Here is a 24,296-nt window from a genome sequence, read left to right as displayed (position 1 = left end):
TATCTATCTATCTATCTATCTATCTATCTATCTATCTATCTATCTATCTATCTATCATCTATCTATCCATCCATCTATCTGAGCATAGTTACACACAATGTTATATTAGTTTCAGGTGTACAACATGGTGATTCAAAAACTCTATACCTTTGCTATGCTCACCACAAGTGTAGCTCCCATCTGTCACCAAATAACACCATTACAGTACCATTGACTATATTTCCTATGCTGTGCCTTTCATTCCTGTGACTTATTCATTCCAAAACTGAAGCCTGTATGTATCTCTCACTTCCCTTCATCCATTCTGCCTCCCAATTCTCTCTCCTCTGGCAACAACCAGTTTGTTCTCTGGATTTATAGGTCTGATGCTGTTTTTTAAGTTACATCTTATCTTAAAGAGGAAAGCTTCCCAACATGTCTAAGTAGGTTGTCTTCTCCCCTTTTTCCCTGCCTAGGAAAGCAAACAGTTTAACACTAGAAAACTTATTATTATAATTCACTGCCTTAACAGAACACAGGAAAAAAGAAGAAACATGTTATCTGAATAGATGTGATGAAAGCATGAGAAAAATCCAACACTATTCATGTTGCAATTCTTGGCAAACAATGAATAGAAGGGAATTTCCTTATCTTGCAGCAAGAATTATAGTTGGTAGTGAGACAACAGAGGCATTCCAAATAGAGTAAAAATAAGATATGGACACCTTCTTTCACTGCTCCTGTTTGGCATTGTTCTAGGAATCCTGACCGACACAAGCCAACACAAAACAACACAGTAAAACTATTAGAATTAATTCAGAAAGTTGGCTTGTTTCTAAGTCACTTCATGAAAATCAGTTAAGTAGCTAATATCAAAATAATAGATTAGAAATATGATTTTTCAAATCCCATTCACAGTAACAACAAACCATAAGATATCTAGAAATAAAATCTAATAGATGTGTAAGGCTTTTATCGTAACACTTAAAAGTGGGGTAAAGCCTGAGGTAATCAAGAGATATTCCATGGGCATGGATGTTAAGATATAATGTTTGAAGATGTCAAATTAACATGCAAATCCAGTGCAATTTTAGCAAATTTCTCAACAGGATTTTGTGTGTAAGTGTGGAAAATGATCCTAAAATTCATATAGAATAATAAGGAAGTTTTGAAAAAGAATAAGAGCAGTGTCTTATTAAACCTCACAATTTATTATTTAGTTTTAGTGATTACAGAATGTACTATTGGCACAATGATAGACATACTGACCAATAATAGAAACAGTAGAGATCCAAGTATATGTGAGAACCTGGTTTATGGAGAGGGGCATTATAAATCAGTGGGAAAGACAACACTCTTCAACAAATAGTACTGAGACAATTGATTATCCACACAGAAAAAAATAAAATGAGATCTCTATTTCACAGCATTCACACAAATACATTCTACATGATTTAAAGCTCTGACTTTGAATAGCAAAAGTTTAAAAACTTTAGAAGCACATATAAGAAAGATATCTTTTTGACCTTGAGGGCAGTGAAAGACTTCTTTAAAGAGACCCAGAAAAGAAAAACCCTAAAGGGAACATTTGATATTTGACTGCATTCAAAATAAAACATTCTATTTGATCAGAGACAGTGCACAAGTCTAGCACAGACTAGGAGAAGATTTTTGCAAATCATATACTGGCAAATGATGGCTGTCTATAATATACAGAGGATGACCACAAATCATGAGAAAAGAAAGATAAACAATCCATTGGAAGAAGGGCAAAGGAACAGAGCAGTTTGCAAAAGAAAATATAACAGCTAAGAAACATATGAAATGATGTTCGACATCACCAGTATCAGAAATATGCAAATTACAACTAACAATGAGATACCATTTATACCCATTGATTAACAGGCATTTCAAAATACAAGATTTGGTGAGGATGTGGGGAAGCAGGACTGTCATACATTGCTGGTGGAATGTAAATTGGTACAACTCCTTTGAATAGAAGTTGAATAAAAGTGTAGGACAAATATAACAGGCATTGGAAATATTCTTGACGCACGTCATGGCTTGGCTAATTCTAGAGTGGGAGGGAGGGGAATGGGGAGAAGGGGGTGTATTGCTTCAGGGGAATTCTAATGTTTTACATCGTTAAAAAAGACCCAAAGCAAATGTGGAAAAACGTATCAGCATTATTTAAATCTGTTGAGGATACTAGGATAATGTACTTCTGTCCAGTACTTTTCTATAGAATTGGAATATTTTGCAATTTCTTTAGAGAGGGAGTTGAATTGAGAGGCTTGAGGACTGAAACAGTGATTTTCAGGACACTGATAAGTGGCTCTTTCCTTTCCCCCAGAAATCTGTATCCACATTGCTCTCATCCTCACTTATTTTATATTTTAACTTAAGTATCACTTTCTCAGTGAGGCTCTCTCTGGCCTTTAGACATTTCCTTCCTCCCTTCTCTGATTTATTTTTGTGTTGAGCACTTACTATTATTTAACATGCTATATGTTTGTATTTATCTTACTTAGCTCTCCATGGCAGGGATTTCTGTCTGTTTGGTTCACTTCACATTTGTAGCACCGCAAAGAGGGCCTGGCACAAAGTTAGACTCTCAATAAATATATTTTTTAAGATTTTATTTATTTATTTGAGAGAGAGAGAGAGAGAGAGAGCGAGCATGGGTGGGGTTGGGGGCAAGGGGCAAAGGGAGAGGGAGAAGCAGATTCCCCACTGAGCAGGGAGCCTGACTCGGGGCTCCATCCCAGTACCCTGGGATCATGACCTGAGCTGAAGGCAGACACTTAACCGACTGAGCCACCCAGGTGCCCTCAATAAATATTTTTGTTAAATGAGTGAATGAACAAATGAATTCTGGGTTCTGACTCTAGATGGTAGAGAGCTACCCGATCATTGAAAGATACAGGAGAGCAGAAAGGGGCAGGCAGGGCTGTGTTTGAACTTGATAGTTGTTTTGGAGGGGAAGGTGGCATATGCAAAAGTGAGGTCAGCAGGCAGTGGGAAGTCAGGGGATAAAAGGACAGATGGGCCAAACGAAATTGAAAGTGAATCCAACTGAGCACTGAGCTTCTGTATGTACAAATAGATGTACTTGGCTATCCGTCTTGCTGAAGAAATTTGACCAGTCATAACATAGATAGCTTAATAAGGAAATTCTCTATATTTATTCTATGTCATTAAAAAAAAAAAAACTGCAATTCAATCAACTACAAAAGAGGTACTCTATCTCAGAGAGGGATTAAAAGCTACTGTTTTATCTATAGTCTGTGACAGTATTAAACAACATTTACTGGTTTCCAAACATTGGACTTGACTCATCTGTTGTTTATCATTTATTGTGCAGGGGAAAGAAAGATTGGTTGTTAGAGTTAAAAATAATACCAGCCATGCTGAATGTATCTTCATTGAAGATTCTGATGTTGAGAGAGATTTAAGGGATAAAGATATATGTTTTCCTATGTGTTAGGCTTTTGCTAAATATTTCTCTCAAGACTTGAGGTTTGTTCCGTGGAGCTGAAGGAACAAAATGTTGTTCGGGTGACTCTAGGCCAGTAATACCTCAATTTTAGAATACCTATGATTCCATTGGTAAGTTTATTAAAATGAAGGATTTTAGGGCCCTGCTCGAGAGAGAGGTGATTCCAAATTTCCAGAGTGTATAGGCCCAGGAATCTGAATTTTAAACAGTTACCCTCCCCAGGTGTTTCTGATGCAAAGTGTAATGCAATACCTGGAGAAAAATTGCTGTAGATGATTCTTTTTTTTCTTTTTTCTTTTTTTTAAAGATTCCATTCATTTATTTGAGAGAGAATGAGAGAGAGCACATGAGAAGGGGGGAGGGTCAGAGGGAGAAGCAGACTCCCTGCCGAGCAGGGAGCCCGATGTGGGACTCGATCCCGGGACTCCAGGATCATGACCTGAGCCGAAGGCAGTTGCTTAACCCACTGAGCCACCCAGGCACCCCACATTGCTATTTTTTTTTTTAAAGATTTATTTATTTATTTGAGAGAGCGAGAAAGTACATGAGGGGGGGGAGGGTTAGAGGGAGAAGCAGGCTCCTTGCCGAGCAGGGAGCCCGATGCGGGACTCGATCCCGGGACTCCAGGATCATGACCTGAGCCGAAGGCAGTCGCTTAACCAACTGAGCCACCCAGGCGCCCGCTGTAGATGATTCTAACTTGTACTCAATCATCTCACTTTTTTGCATGCGGACTGGGTATGTGCGGTAGTGTATAGGGTGCGTGGTAATAATATGTGTGGGTAAAATAAGTGTGCCAGCATTAGCAGTTTGAAAGCTGTAAATAATGTGCTTGCAACAAAAAGAGCAGCACACGAATAAATACAAAATGTGCTCCTGCAAGAAGCTGAAAGTCTAACACAAAACAGTGTATTAACTGGTGGGAAGGTAAAAAAGGTATATTCATTTCCTCTTGCTGCTGTAACGAATTATCACAAATTTAGTGACTCAACACAAATTCATTTTCTTATTGTTCCAGTGGTTAGAAATTCAAAATGAGTCTTAGGGGATTAAAATCAAAATGTTAGCAGAGCTCGTTCCTCCGGGAGGCTCTAGAGGATGATCTAGTCATTGCCTTTCCCGCTTCTAAAACTGTATTCCTTATATTCTCTGGTTCAGGGCATCTGTAGGTTTCTCTCTGTTTTTGTCATCCTATTGCATTCTCCTTTTCTGTCCTCAAAAACTCCCTCTGCCTCCCTCTTATAAGGCCATTTGTGATTCCATTGAGGGCCCACCCAAATAATCCAGGATAATCTCCTCATCCCAGAATTCTTAATTGATCACAACTGTAAAGTCCCCTTAGGTAATGTTCACAGGTTCTAAAGATTGGGCCATGGTGTTTTGGGGGCCGTTATTTAGCCTACCAGATATATATTAGAAAAATGTGACAACAGCAGTGTGAATATGGCTAAGCCGTGTCCTTTCCTTGAAGTATCCGTAAGTAAGTTGAACTTGTAAGCTCCGTCGTGAACTAGTAAATACTGTGCTTAGTAAATAAATGTGAAGTGATTTACAAGAGACTATACAGATTGCCACAGTGCTAATTTCCTTGCCTGAAGCAAAATGCAGTTGGAAGGTGTAATCAGTCTATTATAACAGCATTTTAGTGCTGGAGTGGACAAGGACCTTCAAAGTTTATTGCCATTTTATGGGAGTCAGCCACATGTTGTTAGTCCCTACTGGGTGAATGGCCCTGTATTAGACACGGTAAGGAGTGAAAGGAACAATTGAAAAGATGGACACAATACTTAAAGGACTTGTTGTCCTGTTGAGAGATGACCTCAAATAGACGATGAACATATAGAGTAAAGGTCACTGGGTCCAAAAGGAACCGCATATATGTCGCAAACCTGTCTCGGAATCCTTAGTAAAACGCTCTGAAGGTGGAGGGAGGAAGATACAAGTAGGGACAGGCCCTCAGAGCACCCTGACCATTGACGGTATTCTGGAGTCTCCTTATGACAATATTTGATATGAAATGGATTTGAGTATAAGGCTGGTGTTTGGCCTCACTCATGATGTTTTAGTACTTGTTCTCAGAATATCTGCCCCGGGGATCTGTGGCATGCATTCCAAGGGGAGACTCCCGGAGAGGCTCTAGTATTTGTTTCTGGGGCGTGTTTTGTTAGAATGGTAGGTTTTGAAATAGTTGTGGTGTTGCTATGATCATGTGCCTCATTCCTAGTACAGTACTGGGATTTTACTACCTCTCCATCCCCAATTCTAAATTGTCCTCCTTCCCAGAATGAGTTCTTTGACTCTCGTGATGGAGGCTGCCTATTACTGGCTGTTCTTGCTATTAAAGCTACAAAACAAATTTTTCACTTGTAATGTGATTTTCTATTCACGAGCCTCCCTTCCTCGATACATCTTAAATTCTGTTGCCTCAATCATCTCCCTTTGTCTTTACCAGTCATGTTACTCTGCTTCAGACCCTGAAGTGGCTCTCAGTGGCTCAGAGCAGCAACCAAGACTCTTCACTTGAGATGCCCGGGCTTGCCAAGTCCCTGTCTCCTGGGCCTGCACTGCCTGCGGTAGCCAGCCCAGCCCCTTCCCCAGGCCCCTCCCCGCCTCCTCTTTACGTTTATTGGCTTGTGCATCTGAGCACTGATTCCTTGTTTCTGTCAGAATTTTGTGTGTATTGATTTCCCTTTTAATTCACAAAAAAAAAAAAAAAAAGAAAGAAAAGAAAAAGTTACCTTCTGAATTTTAAATAAGACAAATACTCTTGGGTTTTTAGTTTCTTGTTTACAAGATCTTTTCCTCTTGGTATCAATATATTTGTCTTCTACTTAGTGCCAAAAGCACCTGCTCCCTTTTCCCTGGCTTGTTCTGTTTTACTGATTTGTATGAAGAACCCCCCAAATCAAATTATATTCACAGAGGCGAATTAATTCAGCTTTATTGGCTGAGAATTTACTGACAGCAACATCGTCGTTCTGTGGTTATTAAAGAAAGGGGATGGATTTTTCAGTTAGGTGGAAGGAAAAGTAAACATTATCATGACTGTAGTGATATTTTAAAGCCATGAGATAATGACTGTGTCTTCCAAAGTTCCTAGTGTATTCCTGCCATGCAAAATTTTCTCAAAGGTTAACTCTGGCAAACCAGAAAGTTTGTTTATTTTAATGCACCAAATTACAAATGTCCAATCAGAGAAAGTGTTATTCAGGTCCTTATTTAGCAGGTGTACTACAGTTGTAGATGTTTTCTCTCTTCTTCTCTGCTGTATGGCATAACTACACACTGTTTCACATAATTATATAGCAACTACTACAATTCACTTTTAACACAACAAATAATTAAAACAATCTAGAAGAAAGGCTTATACACAGAGAGATTTAGTTTCATTGTCCTTTAACGTGATTCTATGACTATAAAAAATCTCTTCAAATTTTTCATCTACAAAATCAGAATGTACTGCTAAGTCCATGCTTATTCTACAGGTGTTTTTTAAAGATAAACGAGGGACGCCTGGGTGGCTCAGTGATTAAGAATCTGCCTTCAGCTCAGGTCATGATCTCGGGGTCTTGGGATCCAGCCCCACATCGGGCTCCCTGCTCAGCGGGAAGCCTGCTTCTCCCTCTCGCACTCCCCCTGCTTGTGTTCCCTCTCTCTCTGTGTTTCTCTCTGTCAAATAAAGAAATAAAGTCTTTAAAAAAAATAAAGGTAAACGAGAGAATGTATGAATTATTTAAAATTATTAGAAGAAAGTCTGAAGAATTACTTAGCATATGATTTTAAAATATTTCTGATAATTGTATCTGTTTGCCTACATTTTTTGCATTATATTAAAATTGTATATGTATTTTTACCTTTCCTTTGAAATCTTTGCTACAATGAAAGATGAACGTTATATGTAAGAATTTAAACAATTGCTTGCTTTCCTGTACTTCCATGGTGCTCTGTCCCTGTTCTGCTCATCACCATCTCTGTGGAAAGGACTTCTCTGAAGAGCCACTGTAAATTAGATCCACTTTATTATTCTCAATTATAAGACTTTGTTGCTGTATCTCCCCACTGGACTGTAAGCTCCTTGAAAAACGGGACCATCTCTCTTTTGCTTACCTTTGGACACTCAGCATGTGAGCGGTGGCTTGGCCATTAAGAGATGCTCATTAAATATTAACTGAATAAATGTCCCATTGATGAAATCCTTAATTAGTCTTTGATGTTCTTATTATAAATTGCACAGCTCTCAGAGACAAAGTCAATTTGAACTTCTCTAAAGTTCCCTTGCATTATGACTCCCTTCCAAAGGATATTCTATCTTAATAATGGCAAAAGCTGACACCAGCTTCTTCTCCTCTTCTCCTACCCTTACGAACCCAGATGGCATTTCACAGATCATGGCACTTTCTCCTGGCAGCTGCAGATGTGGCCTCAGAGTTCATCCCAATGTGTCCTCTAAGCAGCCACTCTTAGTTGTCAGGATAGTTGAGACTTAATTGCCATCACTATTTTTGTGACAAACGAATTTGAGATAACTGTCTTTAGCATTTTTCCCCTTCAATGATTAAAATACTTAAAATCCTATAAAAAGATGAAACAAATATACTTTAAATATAGAGAGTCCATGAAACTACTAGGTAAAGGCTGCTGGTACAATAGATACCCCCTTAGGAACACCTATTTTGGGCATTCAAGTGTTCTAAGAGATCAAAATTAGGTAACTCCTATACCTTAGTTCATTACTATGATGTATTACTACACTGTAAGAATATTTTTCAAAAGCCAGCTTCTTCTATTCCAAATTGGTTACTAAAGTTATTTCTGTCTAATCAGTACCAAGCTCATGGGCAGTTAGTGGGAAAAAAAAGAGGTACGATCAAGAGTAAAGGATGTTAGCTGAGCAGTTGGTATGTATGTATTTCCAGGGGAAGTGGAAAATGCAAAGGACTAAAACTCTGTGAAGATAAAGAAAACCCTTTTATTATTTTATTCTCAAAATAAGGGGAGTAGATGAGAAGAATTGAGATATACCAATCTCTCAGGCATAATGTATATAGGTAATGATAAACTATTATCCCTGGAAGGAACTTTGAGCAAAGACCTGGAAAAGTTAACTGACTTTCACAAATGGACAGAAGTAGTTAGGGAGAAAGCTGAATTTCACATACCTGCGTGTTCCTAGTGTCGTGTCCTTTCCACTGGGCTAAATGGGCAGTTGGGTTTATACTGGTTGTTGGAAGAAGCTATGCAGAGGGAGAGAAAAACCCTGGTAAGCGATTTACATTTTTAGAGCTGGGCTCTTTTCATGGAATATCAGAAAATGCAAATAAGCAGGTGTAATAAAATTGTATTTCATTGCTCTTGAGTGATAGCTATATTTATGAAGACTTAGTTTCTATGTTATGATTAAGTAGAACTTTGTTCTTCTAAAAGAAGAAAACAACTGTGATTTTTTTTCACATATAAAATGAATTATTGTACAGTAAACTTCTGACTAACCACACAAGAATTATCCAGTTGGTGACATATTTTAAACTATTCCCCCCATCCTTCAACTGGATCTCATTTGTTCCAATAGGGCACTGGTGTGGGATGGGTATAGACAAGGTGAATGATTGTCCTTATGTGAGAATGTGACTACAATTGACTTTACTTGGTAACTAAAGAACTTTTAGATAGAATGTTAGGACTAGTTGAATAAATCCATCCATTTTTTCTGCATCCCTCCTGCTATCTCTCTAGTCCAAACCATAATCATCTTTAACTAGGACTTCTACAATAGTCTAACTCATTTCCTTCTACTTTTCCTATTCCCTTCTAACTCATCATCTACACTGCAGTGATATAATCTGTTTTTTTTTTCTTTGTTTCAGTGACACTTTTCCTTGCTTTAATATTTTTTTTTTTTGCCTTTTTCTGCTTTTGAAATGAGCTCTCAATTACAAAACATAAAAGTCCACTAAAAAATGCCAGCTCTTGGCATACCATGGAGAAGCTCACAAGTAAGGACAGATCACAGCAGCAGCAGGTGGCAAGAGGTAGGAAGTGATTAAAGCAGTGGTTACAAATGTTCACAGGAAGCTAAAACTATCCAACAGGTTGTGCCCTAATGTTAGCACGGGTTAGACTAGTCACCACCTTGATGTGTGGCCTCAGTGTGTTTGGGTTCAGATCTTACAAGACAATACAATTTCTTCTAGTTAAGGGTTCTTGGCTTGCACCAATCACAGGGTGGCCAGAGAGCACTAGACCAGTAATCCCCATCACCTATTTAATACATGCCCCCCCCACCTCCCCTCTAGTAACCATCAGTTTGTTCTCTATAATTAAGAGTCTGTTTCTTGGTTTGTGTGTCTCTCTCTTTTTCCCTTTGCTCATTTGTTTTGTTTCTTAGATTCTACATGTGAGTGAAATCATATGGTATTTGTTTTTCTCTGACTGACTTATATCACTTAACATAATACTCTAGCTCCATCCATGTCATTGCAGATGGTAAGATTTCATTCTTTTTGATGGTTGAGTAATATTCCTGTGTGTGTGTGTGTGTGTGTGTATCACATCTTCTTTATCCATTCATCAGTCAGTGGATGCTTGGGCTGGTTCCATAATTTGACTATTGTAGATAATGCTGCTGTAAGCATCAGGATGCTGTATCCCTTTGAATTAGCATTTTTGCATTCTTTGGGTAAATACTTATAGAGCAATTGCTGGATCATAGGGTAATTCTGTTTTTAACTTTCTGAGAAATCTCCATACTGTTTTCCAGAGTAGCCGCACCAGTTTGCATTCCCACCAACAGTGCAAGAGGGTTCCCCTTTCTCCACATCCTTGCCAACACCTATTGTTTCTTGTGTTGTTGATTTTAGCCATTCTGACAGGTGTGAGGTGATATCTCATTGTAGTTTGATTTGTATTTCCCTGACAATGAGTGGTGTTGGACATCTTTTCATGTGTCTGTTGGCCATCTATTCCATCTTTGGAAAAATGTCTGTTCATGTCTTCTGCCCATTTTTATTTGGATTATTTGGTTTTTGGGTGTTGAACTTTATAAATTTTTTGTATATTCTGGATACTAACCTTTTATCAGATATGTCATTTGCAAATATCTTCTCCCATTCCATAGGTTGTCTTTTAGTTTTACTGATTGTTTCCTTCACTGTGCAGAGCTTTTTATTTTGATGAAATCCCAACAATTTATTTTTGCCTTTGTTTCCCTTGCTTTAGGAGACATATCTAGTAAGAAGTTGCTACCGCTAATGTCAAAGAGGTTACTGCCAGTGTTCTCCTCTAGGATTTTAATGGTTTCCTGTCTCATATTTAGGTCTTTCATCCATTTTGAATTTATTTTTGTATATGGTGTAAGAAAGTGGTCCAGTTTCATTCTTTCTCATGTTGCTGTTCAGTTTTCCCCAGCACCATTTTTTGAAGAGATTTTTTCCCATTGGATATTCTTTCCTGCTTAGTCAAAGATTATTGACCATATGTTGTGGGTTCAATTCTGGGTTTTCTGTTCTGTTTTATTGATCCCTGTGTCTATTTTTGTGCCAGTCCCATACTGTTTTGATCACTACAGCTTTGTAATATAACTTGAAGTCCAGAATTATGATGCTTCCCGCTTTGCTTTTCTTTTTCAAAGTTGGTTTGGCTATTCAGGGTCTTTTGTGATTTCATACAGATTTTAGGATTGATTTTTAAAAAAATATTTATTCATTTATTTAGTTGAGAGAAAGAGAGAGCACGAGAGGAGGAAGGGTCAGAGGGAGAAGCAGACTCCCTGCTGAGCAGGGAGCCTGATGTGAGACTCGATCCTGGGACTCCAGGATCATGATCTGAGCCGAAGGCAGTCACTCAACCAACTGAGCCCCCAGGCGCCCTCAGATTGCTTGTTCAAGCTCTGTGAAAAATGCTGTTGTTATTTTTATAGGGATTGCATTAAATGTGTAGATTGCTTTGGGTAGTATAGCCATTTTCTTCAGACTTGGAAAAGCTGAAAATTTATTATGATAAATAATAGCTTTGGTACCTTGTGGCTATTACAAATATTAATGTTAAAAATTGTGCCTGTGACAAATGAAAAATTATGTAGCCAGGGAAACACCTGTGATGGCATTGCCTATGATGACATTGTTGGGTTAGTTTCCTTTAATAGATTAATATTTCTTAGTATTGACTAATCATTAAAATGCTTTCACATAATAAATGTTCTTTTTTAAAAATTTTCCTTCTATTTTCTGGATTTAGGTTCTTTTTTAAAAATTAACATATCATGTATTATTTGTTTCAGGGGTACAGGTCTGTGATTCATCAGTCTTACATAATACCCAATGCTCATTACAACACATACCCTTCCCAGTGTCCATCACCCAGTTACCTCATCCCTCCACCCCCCTTCCCTTCAGCAACCCTCAGTTTGTTTCCTATGATTAAGAGTCTCTTACGGGTAGTATAGACATTTTAGCAATATTTGTTCTTCCAATCCATGAGTATGGTGATGTGGGAGATAAAGGAGAGAAGTTTGGCCATGATGTTTGAAAAGGCAAGAAGAGATAGGGTGTGCGGGGCTTGGCCTCGTGTAGGAACAGTCAGTTAATTCTTTATAATGGGGGGAAGGCAGGGAGCCTTACATTGTTACATTGTTCACATTATATTTTTGTTGTGGATTTGTTTGTTTTCCACATACTATGAACCTTTTAAGAGTAGTAGGTGTGAATGTCTTGTTCATTTTGTGGTAGGAGTTTGTATGTTCCATTTCTCTTCCTTATGCAATGCCTGGCACACAAGAGGCACACAACACATGTTGGAATGGAGCAAATGCAGTCACTGTGCTGAGCCTGTATATGTTTTATCTTCTCATTCAGATTGGATTATTTCCATCAAATGTTGACAACCGGATTGATTTAATTGTGTTTCTCTTGTCTGTGCCTACAGATAGGTTGACCAACTGGTAGAGCTGATTGACAGGAATGGCTGTGTTTTACCAAAATCAATGATGCTTTGTAGAAATAAGATCAGCGACCTTTTGATGCCTCATTTTGCAGTGGTCCTGGTTATAGTTTCAACATGAACTTACTATTTACTTTACCTCTGAGCCTCCTGAAAGCTATCCATTCTTCCTCAGAATACATTTGTTATTTTAGTTTACCATTCATATGGCATATATCATTATCTGTTATTATCTAACCTACCGAGTGCATGGGAAACTCTTTGAGAATGGGGACTACACCTTCATTGTGTTTTTCCTCAAAATCCTTTGTATAATCTCTGGTTAGAAAACATGTCTTCATCACTAAATTAAAAATCCCTAGTCCAGGACCTGGTACAAGTTAGATGCCAAATAAATATTTGTTGAATGACTACATGAGTGAATGATTATTGTCTGTGGTGTTTATTGATGATGCACAGACCAGATCTCCTTTCCTGTTTGATGTGCCTATCCCCCAGCTTTTCATTGCTTTGCTCCTAGTAGCTCACACCTAAAATCTTTTCCAAGGGACTATCTTTGGGCCACTGGAGCTGGCATCACGTAGATGCTCCAAGAACAAGAAGTCCTTGGGATTTTATGCCTTCCCCTTGGTAACCAGTATCCAATGGCTGAGATGCAAGAATATGGAGGTCTAGCTGTCATGCCTCAGTGCAGTGCAGGCTTCCAGGTGCAGTTTATACTCTAGAGCTCCCTGTGGGATCAGGCTAAGGCCAGGACTTTGCCTGAAATTGCATGCAACCTTGCTTGGCTTCTATCTTGCTTGCCTTGCTCTTTTGTAGGTTTCTCCTAAGAACACTGTCTTAGTGAATCACTTGCACGCTCACCCTTTCTTTAGGGTTTGCTTCTTGGGAACTTTATTTAAGACAGTGCATAATCAGGTAATGTTAGGATCAGGAATCATATCCACACTCTCTCTAAGAATGTTAAGTTCTGCTGTTGCAGTTGGTAGCTCCTGATAGTTTTTGGATTTATATTACTGCCAACTAAAACTGTAAGTGACTGTGAACTAAATTTGGTATTTGATTTGGTTGTTGGGTAAGAAGTAGCTTCACTATTTCAGTAAATAATTGTTATTGAATTTAGTAAATATCTATTGAATTACAGGTCTTTCTAACATCAAGTCAGAATGCATTTTTCTTAACTTTCTACTCTTTTTATTTATATACATCTCTGCTCTCTCTCCTTAAGCAAGGATAACAGAATTAATTGTATAATCGATTTTTATATGATTGCGTACAGCTTTCTTTTGTCTTCCTGTTGAACATAAATATCCATTTCCACATACTGAATAAACCATTTATTTTATTTTTTTAGTGATTTGAAAAGAACACAAACTCCTTTATCTGTAAAATGGGATTGGAAGTAATGCATTTTAGAACTTAAAAGCACTTTAGTCAACACCTTCATTTTATAAGTGAGAACATTTGAAGCCCAAAGAGGTTAAGTAATTTGTTTAATATCACCCAGCTTGCTTAGTGGCAGAGCAGGACTAATGCCCAACTCCCAGGCTGCTGTGTTCTCTATTGCTCTACAAAATGCATATTTCTTATTTACAGAATTAATATGAGGATTAGGGGCCACATCTGTGAAAAATAGGTTTAGCCTTTGGAAAGAAAGATGCTGGATAGCTTTATGAAATCTTTATGAAAACTAATCTCATTTTAACCTTTTCTGTACAATTGTTAGTTTTGTTCAGTTTGTGTTATTTGCCTCAGGCTTCTTTTTGTCCAAGGACTAGATAATATACAATGCTTGATTTAAAAATCAATATTAAGTATCCAAATTGTGTTAGAAATATGAAATACTTCCACTGGTTTTGAAGCTGGGAGCAGTTGTAGACAGACTTCCAGAGTGGCAATCACTTATGTACATGAAAAATTGCTCTTCTTACTTTGCATATTGGGAATAAGGACAGTTGGTTCCAAAGAAAAGAAGGAAGCATAAATTATATTTTGTTCAGCGTGGTAATACTTCCAAAGCTTGATGCAATGTATCTTTAACAAACCATGAATTTTCTCTCCTGCGGAGCCACCATATCCTGCCTACTTACAGCATAGTCAGAGCACCATTATACTAATCCACGGTACCTTCATATCTCTAGCAAGCACATTTAAGTGATAACTTGAATATTTATTTTGATGCAAAGTGTATAAATCTTCTCTATGTCATCTTGTAAAGCGAGGAAATTGTGACTCGCTCAACTTGGTTACTTTAATTGTTCAAGTTTGGTTCTTTTAGCCACAGCGTGCTTTGATATATGACTAAGAATACTGTTTAATTTTTGTAGTATTCACAGTGATTTGTGTAGATTCATATAGGCAGAGAAGATAAAATTTGAATACCAAAAGGCTAAAGTAACTTTCATATATATTTTTAATTAGGTACGATTATATGCAAGACCGGATGCTATCAGAAGAGGATCTGGGGACTATGCTCTCCATATAACAAAGAGATTAATAGAATTTTATGAAGACTACTTTAAAGTGCCCTATTCCTTGCCAAAACTAGGTAAGTATTTTCTTGGTTATTTTAATGGAAGGGATCCTTGAAGGTAGAAATTTGTCTTCATGCATTTATTTGAGACATGAAAATTCCAAGAATTATATTTTTAGAGAAGATGAGCATGAAAAATAATTTCTTCTGAAGAGGTAAAATAAAACTTACTGTTTCTTAAATCTTGCCAAGAATTCCTCATAGGAATTAAGAAAGGCATTATGTAAGTTTAGGTTTCCAAAAGATAACTCAATTAGATATAATCATTGAATATGTGCTATGGAGGGGTGCTTGCCAACATCTCATTTAATCCTCAGAAGTACTAGATGGGTAGGTACTGTTAGAACATTTGCCACTCACGGGACTTGACATCCAGGGAATCTGTCTTTCATTCAGACAGCTAGTAAGTGGTGAGCTGGGATTTCAAGCTAAGTCTTGATAACTCCCAGAACTCTTCTGTGTTTTACACTGAGAAGACACTCGTTGATTATTTTCTCTGTCCTAATTCTCAGATCTTGGACCACAATGTGTTAGTTATCCCTCACATTATTTTTGTCCAGTCATATTTCAGTACAGTTGCAGCAAGTAGAATAAAAACAAAGCAGAAGGGAAATTGTATAAGGGAGATTACGTTCACCATGAATACTCTGATGTTTCTTCCTTTTACAAAGACGATATGTCCAATAGTTGCTTGTTGATTGAATAAATGAATTTTATGATCCTAATTTGAGTGAAGCTCCCACTTTTGCAGGGGAGTGAACTATGACTTTCCAGGAAGTTAAAAAGGGTACATATACCCATTAGAAATGCTGAAGTTATTTTTCCTTCTCGGAAAACCTGTTTTGAAATATTACATCATGGCAGTCTTTTGTTCCTCACCCACCATCTTTTTTCCTTCCCAAGAACATTTTTGATCAGCATCCACATAAAAGTGATTGTTCATTGGCAAGAATAAAGTGCTTACCTGATCAAAAGTGTTGGTATTTGAACCACAGGTTCCTCTCTCTGGAGAACTGGGCCTATTTTATTAAAGTAATTGCCGGCTGTGTAGCTTTATTGGTCTTACAATGAGTAGTTTAGAAAATAGGTAGAATAGTTGATATTGTTACCAAAATGGGTGTGGCATACAATTTTAAGGAATGATATTACAAAATTCCGAGGTCTTCTTGAAATATGTGCTCTTAGAATCCATATGATTTGATTTCAAATTTCTAAACAAAATTGTATTTCAGATAGGATCTATATTTAGTTTAGTTTTTTTCTGTCTTCTTTCCCTCTTTCTCTTTTTCCCCTCTATATCAACTTCTCTATTAGAATCTGTTACACTGAAATCTCCCTGGTAGGCACCCAAGGCAGGAAGGGCTATCTGACCTCATTTGCATGGGAGGTGACACTGTTCTCTCTACTCCAGGTAAAACCAGCTGGGAACTTCCCAGCTTGACCCTAATGTAAAATTCACAAGTGCTTATGTTGCAAGTTCAGCAAGAGAAATAAAATGTGAATCTTTGTCCCCTTCAGACCAGTAATTAGTAGAGGAACTCAATTTATAACTTCAGGGGGTTCCATGTAACTGTCAGCTTGCAGCAGGAAGCATTTCTGTTCCTCTCTTTCACTCACAATTGAACCATGCAGGCTTTCATCTGGTAGAAAAGAGCTTTGTTCACTGTTACTATTACTTGTTAAGCTCCTTATGGTGTATATAATTGAATGATTTGACTAACCCCAGCACACTCCTTTGTGTGTATCTAGGGGAGTTACCACAGCCCATGGCAGTATATAAAATTTCTTTTAAAGTTCTACTTATTTTATATATCTATAGATATTTAGATCTATATATTAATGGATTTATGAGTATGTTTTCTAAATACTCCTTACATAAAATTCCTAAGCACAGAAGCATTTTGACAAATCCTTAGTTTCCATTGTATATAATGATTAAATAAGTTCTATGGAAACCAACTCAGTCTTTCTTAATGGTGCTTGTAGATGTATCCTGGATGTCAGCTGCATCTGCCTTGAGCCCTTCAGATCTACCTAGGATGGTTTCCAAGACCTATTCTACCCTCTCTCCCTTCTATCTTTCCTTCCATTCTTCTTTTCTTCTTTTCCCTCCCTCCTTTCTTCCTTCCCTCATTTATTTAATAAGCACTATTGAGTCCCCCCACTGTGGGTACTTTTCTATGTGATGGGGATACAGCAGTAAATAAAAAAGGCAAAAATCCCTTTCCTTCTGGGGCTTATGTTCTGTTAAGTAGAGACAAGCATTAAAGCAATTATTAACACATGTAGTATATCAAATGGAGATAAATGCCATTACAAATAAAGCTAGAATGGAGGTATAAGTAGTGTGGGGGGCAGGTGAGGCATGGGAAGGGAGCTGAAATTTTAGAATGAGTGAATACAGAAGGATTCATTGGGAAGCGAACTTTTGAGCAAAGAACCTAAGGGAGTGAAGGAGCAAGCCAAATGGATATTATGGGACAAGGATATGGGCATATAGGCAGAGGGAACAAAGTGCCCAGACTTGGAGATGGGAGCTTGTTGCTCTGTTTGAGGGACACAAAAAGGCAAGTAGGCAAGTATGACTAGAACAGAGTGAGTAAGTGGGTGAGAAGGGAGATGAGGTCAAGGAAGGAGTAATGGGTGGGTAGCAGATCATATAGAGCCAGTAGGCCATGGTAAGGACTCTGGCTTTTTCTTTTTTCTTTTCTTTCTTTTTTTTTTCTGGGTAGATGGAAATCTATTGGTCAGTTTTGAATATAGCCTTCCCACCAATACTAGCTCCCAATGTCAGTAGTGCTGAGGTTGAGAGACCCTGATGAGGGGAAAGGGCAGAGCATGAAAAACAGATAAGAGGCTCCAGCAAAATTCAGGCAAAATATGATGGTTGCTTAGATTAAGATGTTAACAGTGAGGTAGTTGGAAGTGGTCCAATTCTTGATATATATTGAAAACAGAGACAAAAATATTTGCCGATGAACAGAATGTGAGATGTGAGAGAGAGAGAGACCAAGGACAGCTCCAAGGGTTTTTGTTTTTTGTTGCTTTTTTTGGCTTGAGAATGAGAAGGATGGAATTACCTTTTACTGACACAGAATGATTGTGGAAGGAGATGATTTTTGAGACTGATGTGTCTGTTAAACATTTAAGTAGCACCTTGATGTCTGAAAGGAATTCAAATAGACAGTTGAATTTATAGATATAGAGTTTGGGTGAGTAATCTGGCTAGAGATATCCATTTGCCAGCATATGATGATATAGATGGGCTCTCCAGGGCTGTGAGAGCAGATAGAAAGGAGAATAGGAACAAGGAGGGACTGATCCAGTGTTTAGAGGTTAAGGACATTAAGAGCCAGTAAAGGCTACGGAGAAGGAGCACCTGGTTGAGACACTAAGAAAACAGGTATCTACAGTTTCTGGGTGTCTAGTGATAGATGAGCAGATGGTAAATTGTGGAAAGTCAAGTTGGATGGAGACTGAGAATTGACCATTTACTGGTCCTAGCCATGTGAATGTCAGAGTGACCTTGACAAGAGCAGTTTCAGGGCAAAGGTCTGATGAGTGTGTTCAGGAACAAATGGAGGTGAGGCTGGGAGGGGAAACTGACTAGAGTCAGTGAGTTTAGACCATAGATTGGCACTTCTGAAAATTCCCCATGGGGACTATTCTTCTGGGAATAGAGGGGAAGGGAGAAGTATTTGTATTCATTCTTTCTAGTACTGCTCACTTCTGGATAAGAGCTGTTTCTTTGAACTGGTAGCTGGCAGATCTGTTCTTGTCCCAAACTATGTCAAGGGAGACATGGAACTTGCCTTTCTTTGATTTGCATTAGAAAACCAAAAATGAGAACAAGTAAGAAAACTCTCCATCCATTAACCTGATACTACTGAAGCTTGGGAGGTGCATGCGTGAATGCCAGGGTGTTACATTGCAAAAACCAAAATGAAACCAAGCAAACTCCTAAAATATTGGATCTTCCTTTCCTTAAAAGTCACTTTGCTGTTCTGTCATAAATTCTGCAATAGCTTCTCTCTCACCAAGTTCTTTTTCATTTCCAATGCTGAATTGTTTAACTTCCTCTACTGTGGCATCATCTCATGCTAGCTCATCTCTTAAGGATTTGAGTTTCCACTCCAAGTAGTTTATCAAAATGGTTCCCTAAGAGGAATTCTGATGCTTGCTGTTAGGACAATAATCTATTCCCCTTGTTGCACAAAGATATTCCTTTAACATTTTAAGCCAAAATAGGCAGCAAGTGTACACTGTATGAGGATTTGTTTTTAAAATCTCTAAATTAGGTAATTAAAACTTATTTGTATGAGGTTTGTAGAGATTTCCTCTTTACTGGTGTTAGGTTATAATGAGAGGTATAGAGTCTAGAGGAGACAATACAGGAAGCCTTTCTATAACTGTGTGCCCTAATTTCCCAAGAACTCTCAGAGGCATGGAGGTTTACTTTAAAACAAGATTATTGTAGAAATATAAAGAATTAAGTTATCTTTCCTCTTATCTCAAAAACATTGACCACAGCTACAAAAACGAATGGGTTTGTATTTACAAAATATGGGCCACTCTTAAGGACTTTGTACATTCTAACCCATTTACTCTTCTTTTCACAGCCTTTTGAAGTAGTACCTGTTATTTTCTCATTTTCCGGGTGAGGAAATTTAGGCACTAAGTGACTACGTAGTGTACTCAGTTCACACAGCAGGAATTAGTGGATTTATAATTCAAGCCCAGGCTGTCTGGCTCCAGAGCCCTGAGATTCTGCTGAAACAGATCCCAGAAATGTTGAGAATTCAGAGAATTAAATATGGATCACCTTTATGAACTAGAAAATCTGATTGCTAGAGGAATAATGTAATAGCTATTTTTGTTAATTTCATATTGATGTTAAAAGTAATATATGGTCCTTGTAAAGAATTTGGAGACACATTAAAAATTAAAGAAGCACATGTTTTATAACTCACCATGTCATCAACTAGTAGAAGATATATTTGAATATTTTATTTTATTCTTTTAATTCCAGTATAGTTAACATACAGTGTTATATTAGTTTCTGGTATACAATATAGTGATCCAACACTTCCATACATCCCCCAGTGGTCATCATGACAAATGCACTCCTTAATCCCCATCTTTTATTTTACCCATCCTCCACTCTATATTTGAATATTTTAAATGTTTTCTTTTTTTTTTCTTTTTTTTAAAGATTTTTTTTTTTTTTTTTAATTTGAGAGAGAGAATGAGAGAGAGAGAGCACGAGAGGGGGGAGGGTCAGAGGGAGAAGCAGACTCCCCGCTGAGCATGGAGCCCGATGCGGGACTCGATCCCGGGACTCCAGGATCATGACCTGAGCCGAAGGCAGTTGCTTAACCAACTGAGCCACCCAGGCGCCCCTAAATGTTTTCTTTATCATAGCTGCTTTATTAATTAGGTGGCAGATAAAGTGACTCAGATTTGTATTAGAGTATTTTGTTATTCATCCTATTTATATTTCAATTAATTATGGCAGATAGTTTTTAGTTTCCTTTTGCTGTTATTTCATAATTTGTAAATCAATAAGTTTTGTAAAGGAGTTTGCTTGATTGCTTCTTTTCAGCACACTGCTTTTATGAAGAATTCATTACCTACTTGGCACAGTGCTGTGATTGTAGAAAGAGCCACAGGTATTTTGTAACAAGAATTTCTGGCCTCAAGGAGATTGTGGTTTTGTTGAGGAGAGAATACAGTATTTACTAAAATTAATGGATTAGAGACTCACACAATAGGGAATATAATCAAACACCGAAATTTTGTAGAGCAAAAATATAGTACCATGTTAAGTTAAGAATGTGGGATCATTGCACAATGCTATAGGCATGAAATGCACATTAAAACAAACTTTATCTTTACTTGAGTCCTGAAAAAGAAATACATTCAGTCGGAGGAGGGAGAAATCATTTTGAGATTTGTGTACTAGGGAAAGCCCATGGATACCTTGGGCTTTATGTATCATGTTGATAGAGTCTATTTATTTTTCTATAATAGGATAAGTTACGGTGTAACTTATGGGATAAAAGGCCCTATTGAAGTTCATGAATAGGAGAGCCTAGCTTGAATGATTACGTTTTAAGCTGTCACCAGATACATTCATTTTTTTTATTGTAGTGGTGGTGATGATGATGATGATGGTGATGATAATGGGCTATTTGCAAATAGTAAAACTTTGGAGATTTTTCCTTCATAAAATATTTGTATTGACTGCTAAGTATTTCACTCTCTGTGGTTATATATCTTTTTCTTTATTTTTTAAATTATTTTAAAGATTTTATTTATTTATTTGTAAGAGAGCGAGAGAGAGAGATCATGACCTCAGCAAAAATCAAGAGTTGGATGCTTAGGGTGGCTCAGTCGTTAAGCATCTGCCTTCAGCTCAGGTCATGATCCCAGGGGCCTGGGATCCAGCCCTGTATAAGGCCCCCACTCAGCAGGGAGCCTGCTTCTCCCTCTCCCACTCCCCCTGCTTGTGTTCCCTCTGTCTCTCTCTCTCTGTCAAATAAATAAATAAAATCTTAAAAAAAAGAAAGAGTTGGACGCTTAACCGGCTGAGTCACCCAGGCACCCCATATCTTTTTTCTTTAAGCAATGGATATATTTGTTGTTTCTAATTTGAAATGGTAATTATATAATGCTATTTCCATCTTAGCTTTACATCTTACACCTCAGTTATTATTTGAGACTTCATTTTTTTTTTTAAATTATGACTTTTTTTTTTTTACCTTGCTTTTGCTTAGGTAAATATTGAATACTCTGTATATATTTATTGACCCAAGTAATACTGCTTTTAAAAATAAAATCTCTAGAGTTTCTTTATATAGGCTGGTCTAATTATTTATAATGTCAGTTTACTCCCAAGATGCTTTTTTCAACCAGAATTCCTAAAAATATTTGGAATTATACTAGATCTGTTTAATTCTATGGTTTTTTAGTGGAAACTAATGTAAGGCTCTCCCTGTGGATTAACATTCTAGTACATTATTAAGGGAACAGATGAGGCAGTACTTTGCCTTCTGGCTTACCAGTTACTGTAGAGAAAAGAGTTTCCTTAAGTGACTATCCTTTCTCCCCTCTTTAGAATCAAATAAATATAGTCTCTCCCTATTTTATAAAGGTAATTCATTTCTGAAAAACCCTTCATATGGTGATATTCTCATAAACCAAAAGAGCAGTTATTGTTTCTCTCAATGGAAAAGATTTTTTATATATTCCTAACCCCCACTCTAACAACCATTTGTAGTAAAACAACACCAAATCCTATTAAAATAGACACAGTTACTCCAATATATTACAGTTATTTTAACACAATTTAACAAGGCATTTTCCCCTTCATTAATTATTCCATAATATGGCCACTTAACTGTTCTTGTTAAGCTGTTTTGCAGCTATTACATGCTATACACTTCCTAGACTATACTAACAAACAAAACATATATATGATATTCAGTGTTTATGATATTTAATCATTAATGCAAAAAAAAAGAGAAACAAACAGAACAGTAAAGAAGAAAGAAATCAATGAAACAATGCATTTTAGTGGGAATGATGCATGAGATTATTACTGCTGTAAACTAGAAAACCACAGGTATACTGAGTGGAGAATTTAATGCAACAAAAACCAACTACAGGACTGAATTAACTAATTAATTCAGCAAGCATTTATTGAGTAGTTAGGATGTACATTGTACTCAGGAATGATAATAAATTGCCTCTTCCACTAGGAGCTTAAAATCTAGTTGAAGAGATGTTTTTTATTATTTTGCTAGTTAACCAGTATTGTTCCATGTTCAATTTGCTTACTACCCTCCTTCCTCCTTTTCCAGTTTTAAGAATTTCAAATCTTCACAGCTTTGGCTTTACTCCTAAGTATATTTTCACTGAATTTAATCAGGGTTTGAGAAAGATTGCTTATCTCAAAAATAAATGCAATTTTAGAAAGTGCTTAATTTAATCAGGGCATATTTATAAAGAGTCCTCCAAGGCATTGTTGCACATTTTCCAACGGAGATAGTTGGCCCTTACAACCTGGCCATTAAGTTAGGAAATAACTCCTTCCAATGTTTTTATATGTAGTCATTGCTTAGGCCTTGTGCCATATACTCTGTATTCTTTCCTATTACTGTAGGTCAAATAGTGTTGCTCCAGCTTTGGACACCTCCTTTGTGCACTTGACCCCGTCCTTTCTCACCTGCTCAAGGATATCACTTCAGCAGTTTTCCCTTCTCACTCCTGAATCCTGGATCTTCAATTTTCTCTATTGGATCTTTCCTCATCAGCATTAAAAATATGGTGTTGTTTCTCTCATCTTAACCACACACATGCACACTCTAGCTACTGCACCATCCTCTCTTTCCTTTTACAGCTGAACAGTTTGGAAGTGTTGTCTTTCAGCACTGATGCCAATTTCTCTTTCCTTTGTCTCTTGAATGCCCTCTACATCAGCCTTTTGCCCCAACACTGTACTAAAACTGTTCTTGTCAAATTCAATTATGCTTCCACATTGCTAAATCCAATGGTCAGTTCTCAGTCCTCCTCTTGAGCTGTCAGCAGCATCTGACAGTTGTTCTCTCCAACCCCTTGAAACATATTTTTCTCTTGTCTTTCTGGAAAACACATTTTCCTGTTTTTTTTTTTTTGTTTTTTTTTTTTTTTTCACCAGCTCACTGGCCATTCTTTCCAAGTCTGTTTTCCCCTTTCTTCCCCTCTCCAGCTAATTCATATTGGAGCATCTTGGGGCTCAGGTTTTGGACCTTTTCTCTTTGCTATCTACATTGCTGGTATCCTCATCCAGCCTCTTGGCTTTAAATACCACATGCTGATGCTGATGAGTTCCAGATATACAGATCCAGCCTGATTCTCTTCTCCACTCCAAACTTCTTCATTCTGCTATCTGATGTCTACATTTGGATGCCTAATGAATATCTCAACTTAATATGTTCAAATTGGAGCTCCATATCTTACACCACTCTCTTCCTTCTTTTGTAGTCTTTCCCATTTTAGGAAAGGGCAGCTTTATTCCTTCAAAAGTTGTTTTGGTAAAAAAGATTGGAACTATAATCTCTTTGTCTCGTATTATACGTCCAAATCATCAACAAATATTTTTGGTTTCATATTCTACATATATCCAGAATCTTGTCACCATTTCCATGGTTACTACTCTTATTCCAGCCTCCATGTTTTCTTGCCTGGGTCAAGAGTCCAATCGAAATGAAAGGTGGTGTGAGAACGTGAGATATTTGAATTTACGGAGTTTTTATGAAGGATATTGGACTTGTCTGATGATGTTGCTCTCCTGCTAAAACATTCCAATGG

At 37.4% G+C, this 24,296-nt stretch overlaps 1 protein-coding gene across 1 annotated transcript in view; it reads left to right on the top strand.

Moving 5' to 3' along the window:
• Nucleotides 1–24,296, top strand: part of TRHDE (thyrotropin releasing hormone degrading enzyme) — a 363,215-nt gene that overhangs the window by 88,558 nt on the left and 250,361 nt on the right. The window contains exon 3 of the mRNA XM_035002118.1: nucleotides 14,834–14,960. Coding sequence (XP_034858009.1) covers nucleotides 14,834–14,960 — 127 coding nt within the window. The remainder of the gene's footprint in view (nucleotides 1–14,833; nucleotides 14,961–24,296) is intronic.

Source organism: Mirounga leonina, unplaced genomic scaffold (genome assembly GCF_011800145.1).
Source record: "Mirounga leonina isolate KUSES-001 unplaced genomic scaffold, KU_Mleo_1.0 Mir_126, whole genome shotgun sequence".
Taxonomy (NCBI): domain Eukaryota; kingdom Metazoa; phylum Chordata; class Mammalia; order Carnivora; family Phocidae; genus Mirounga; species Mirounga leonina.
The sequence above is the reverse complement of the archived record's forward strand: the minus strand, read 5'-3'. Positions and strand labels throughout refer to the sequence as shown.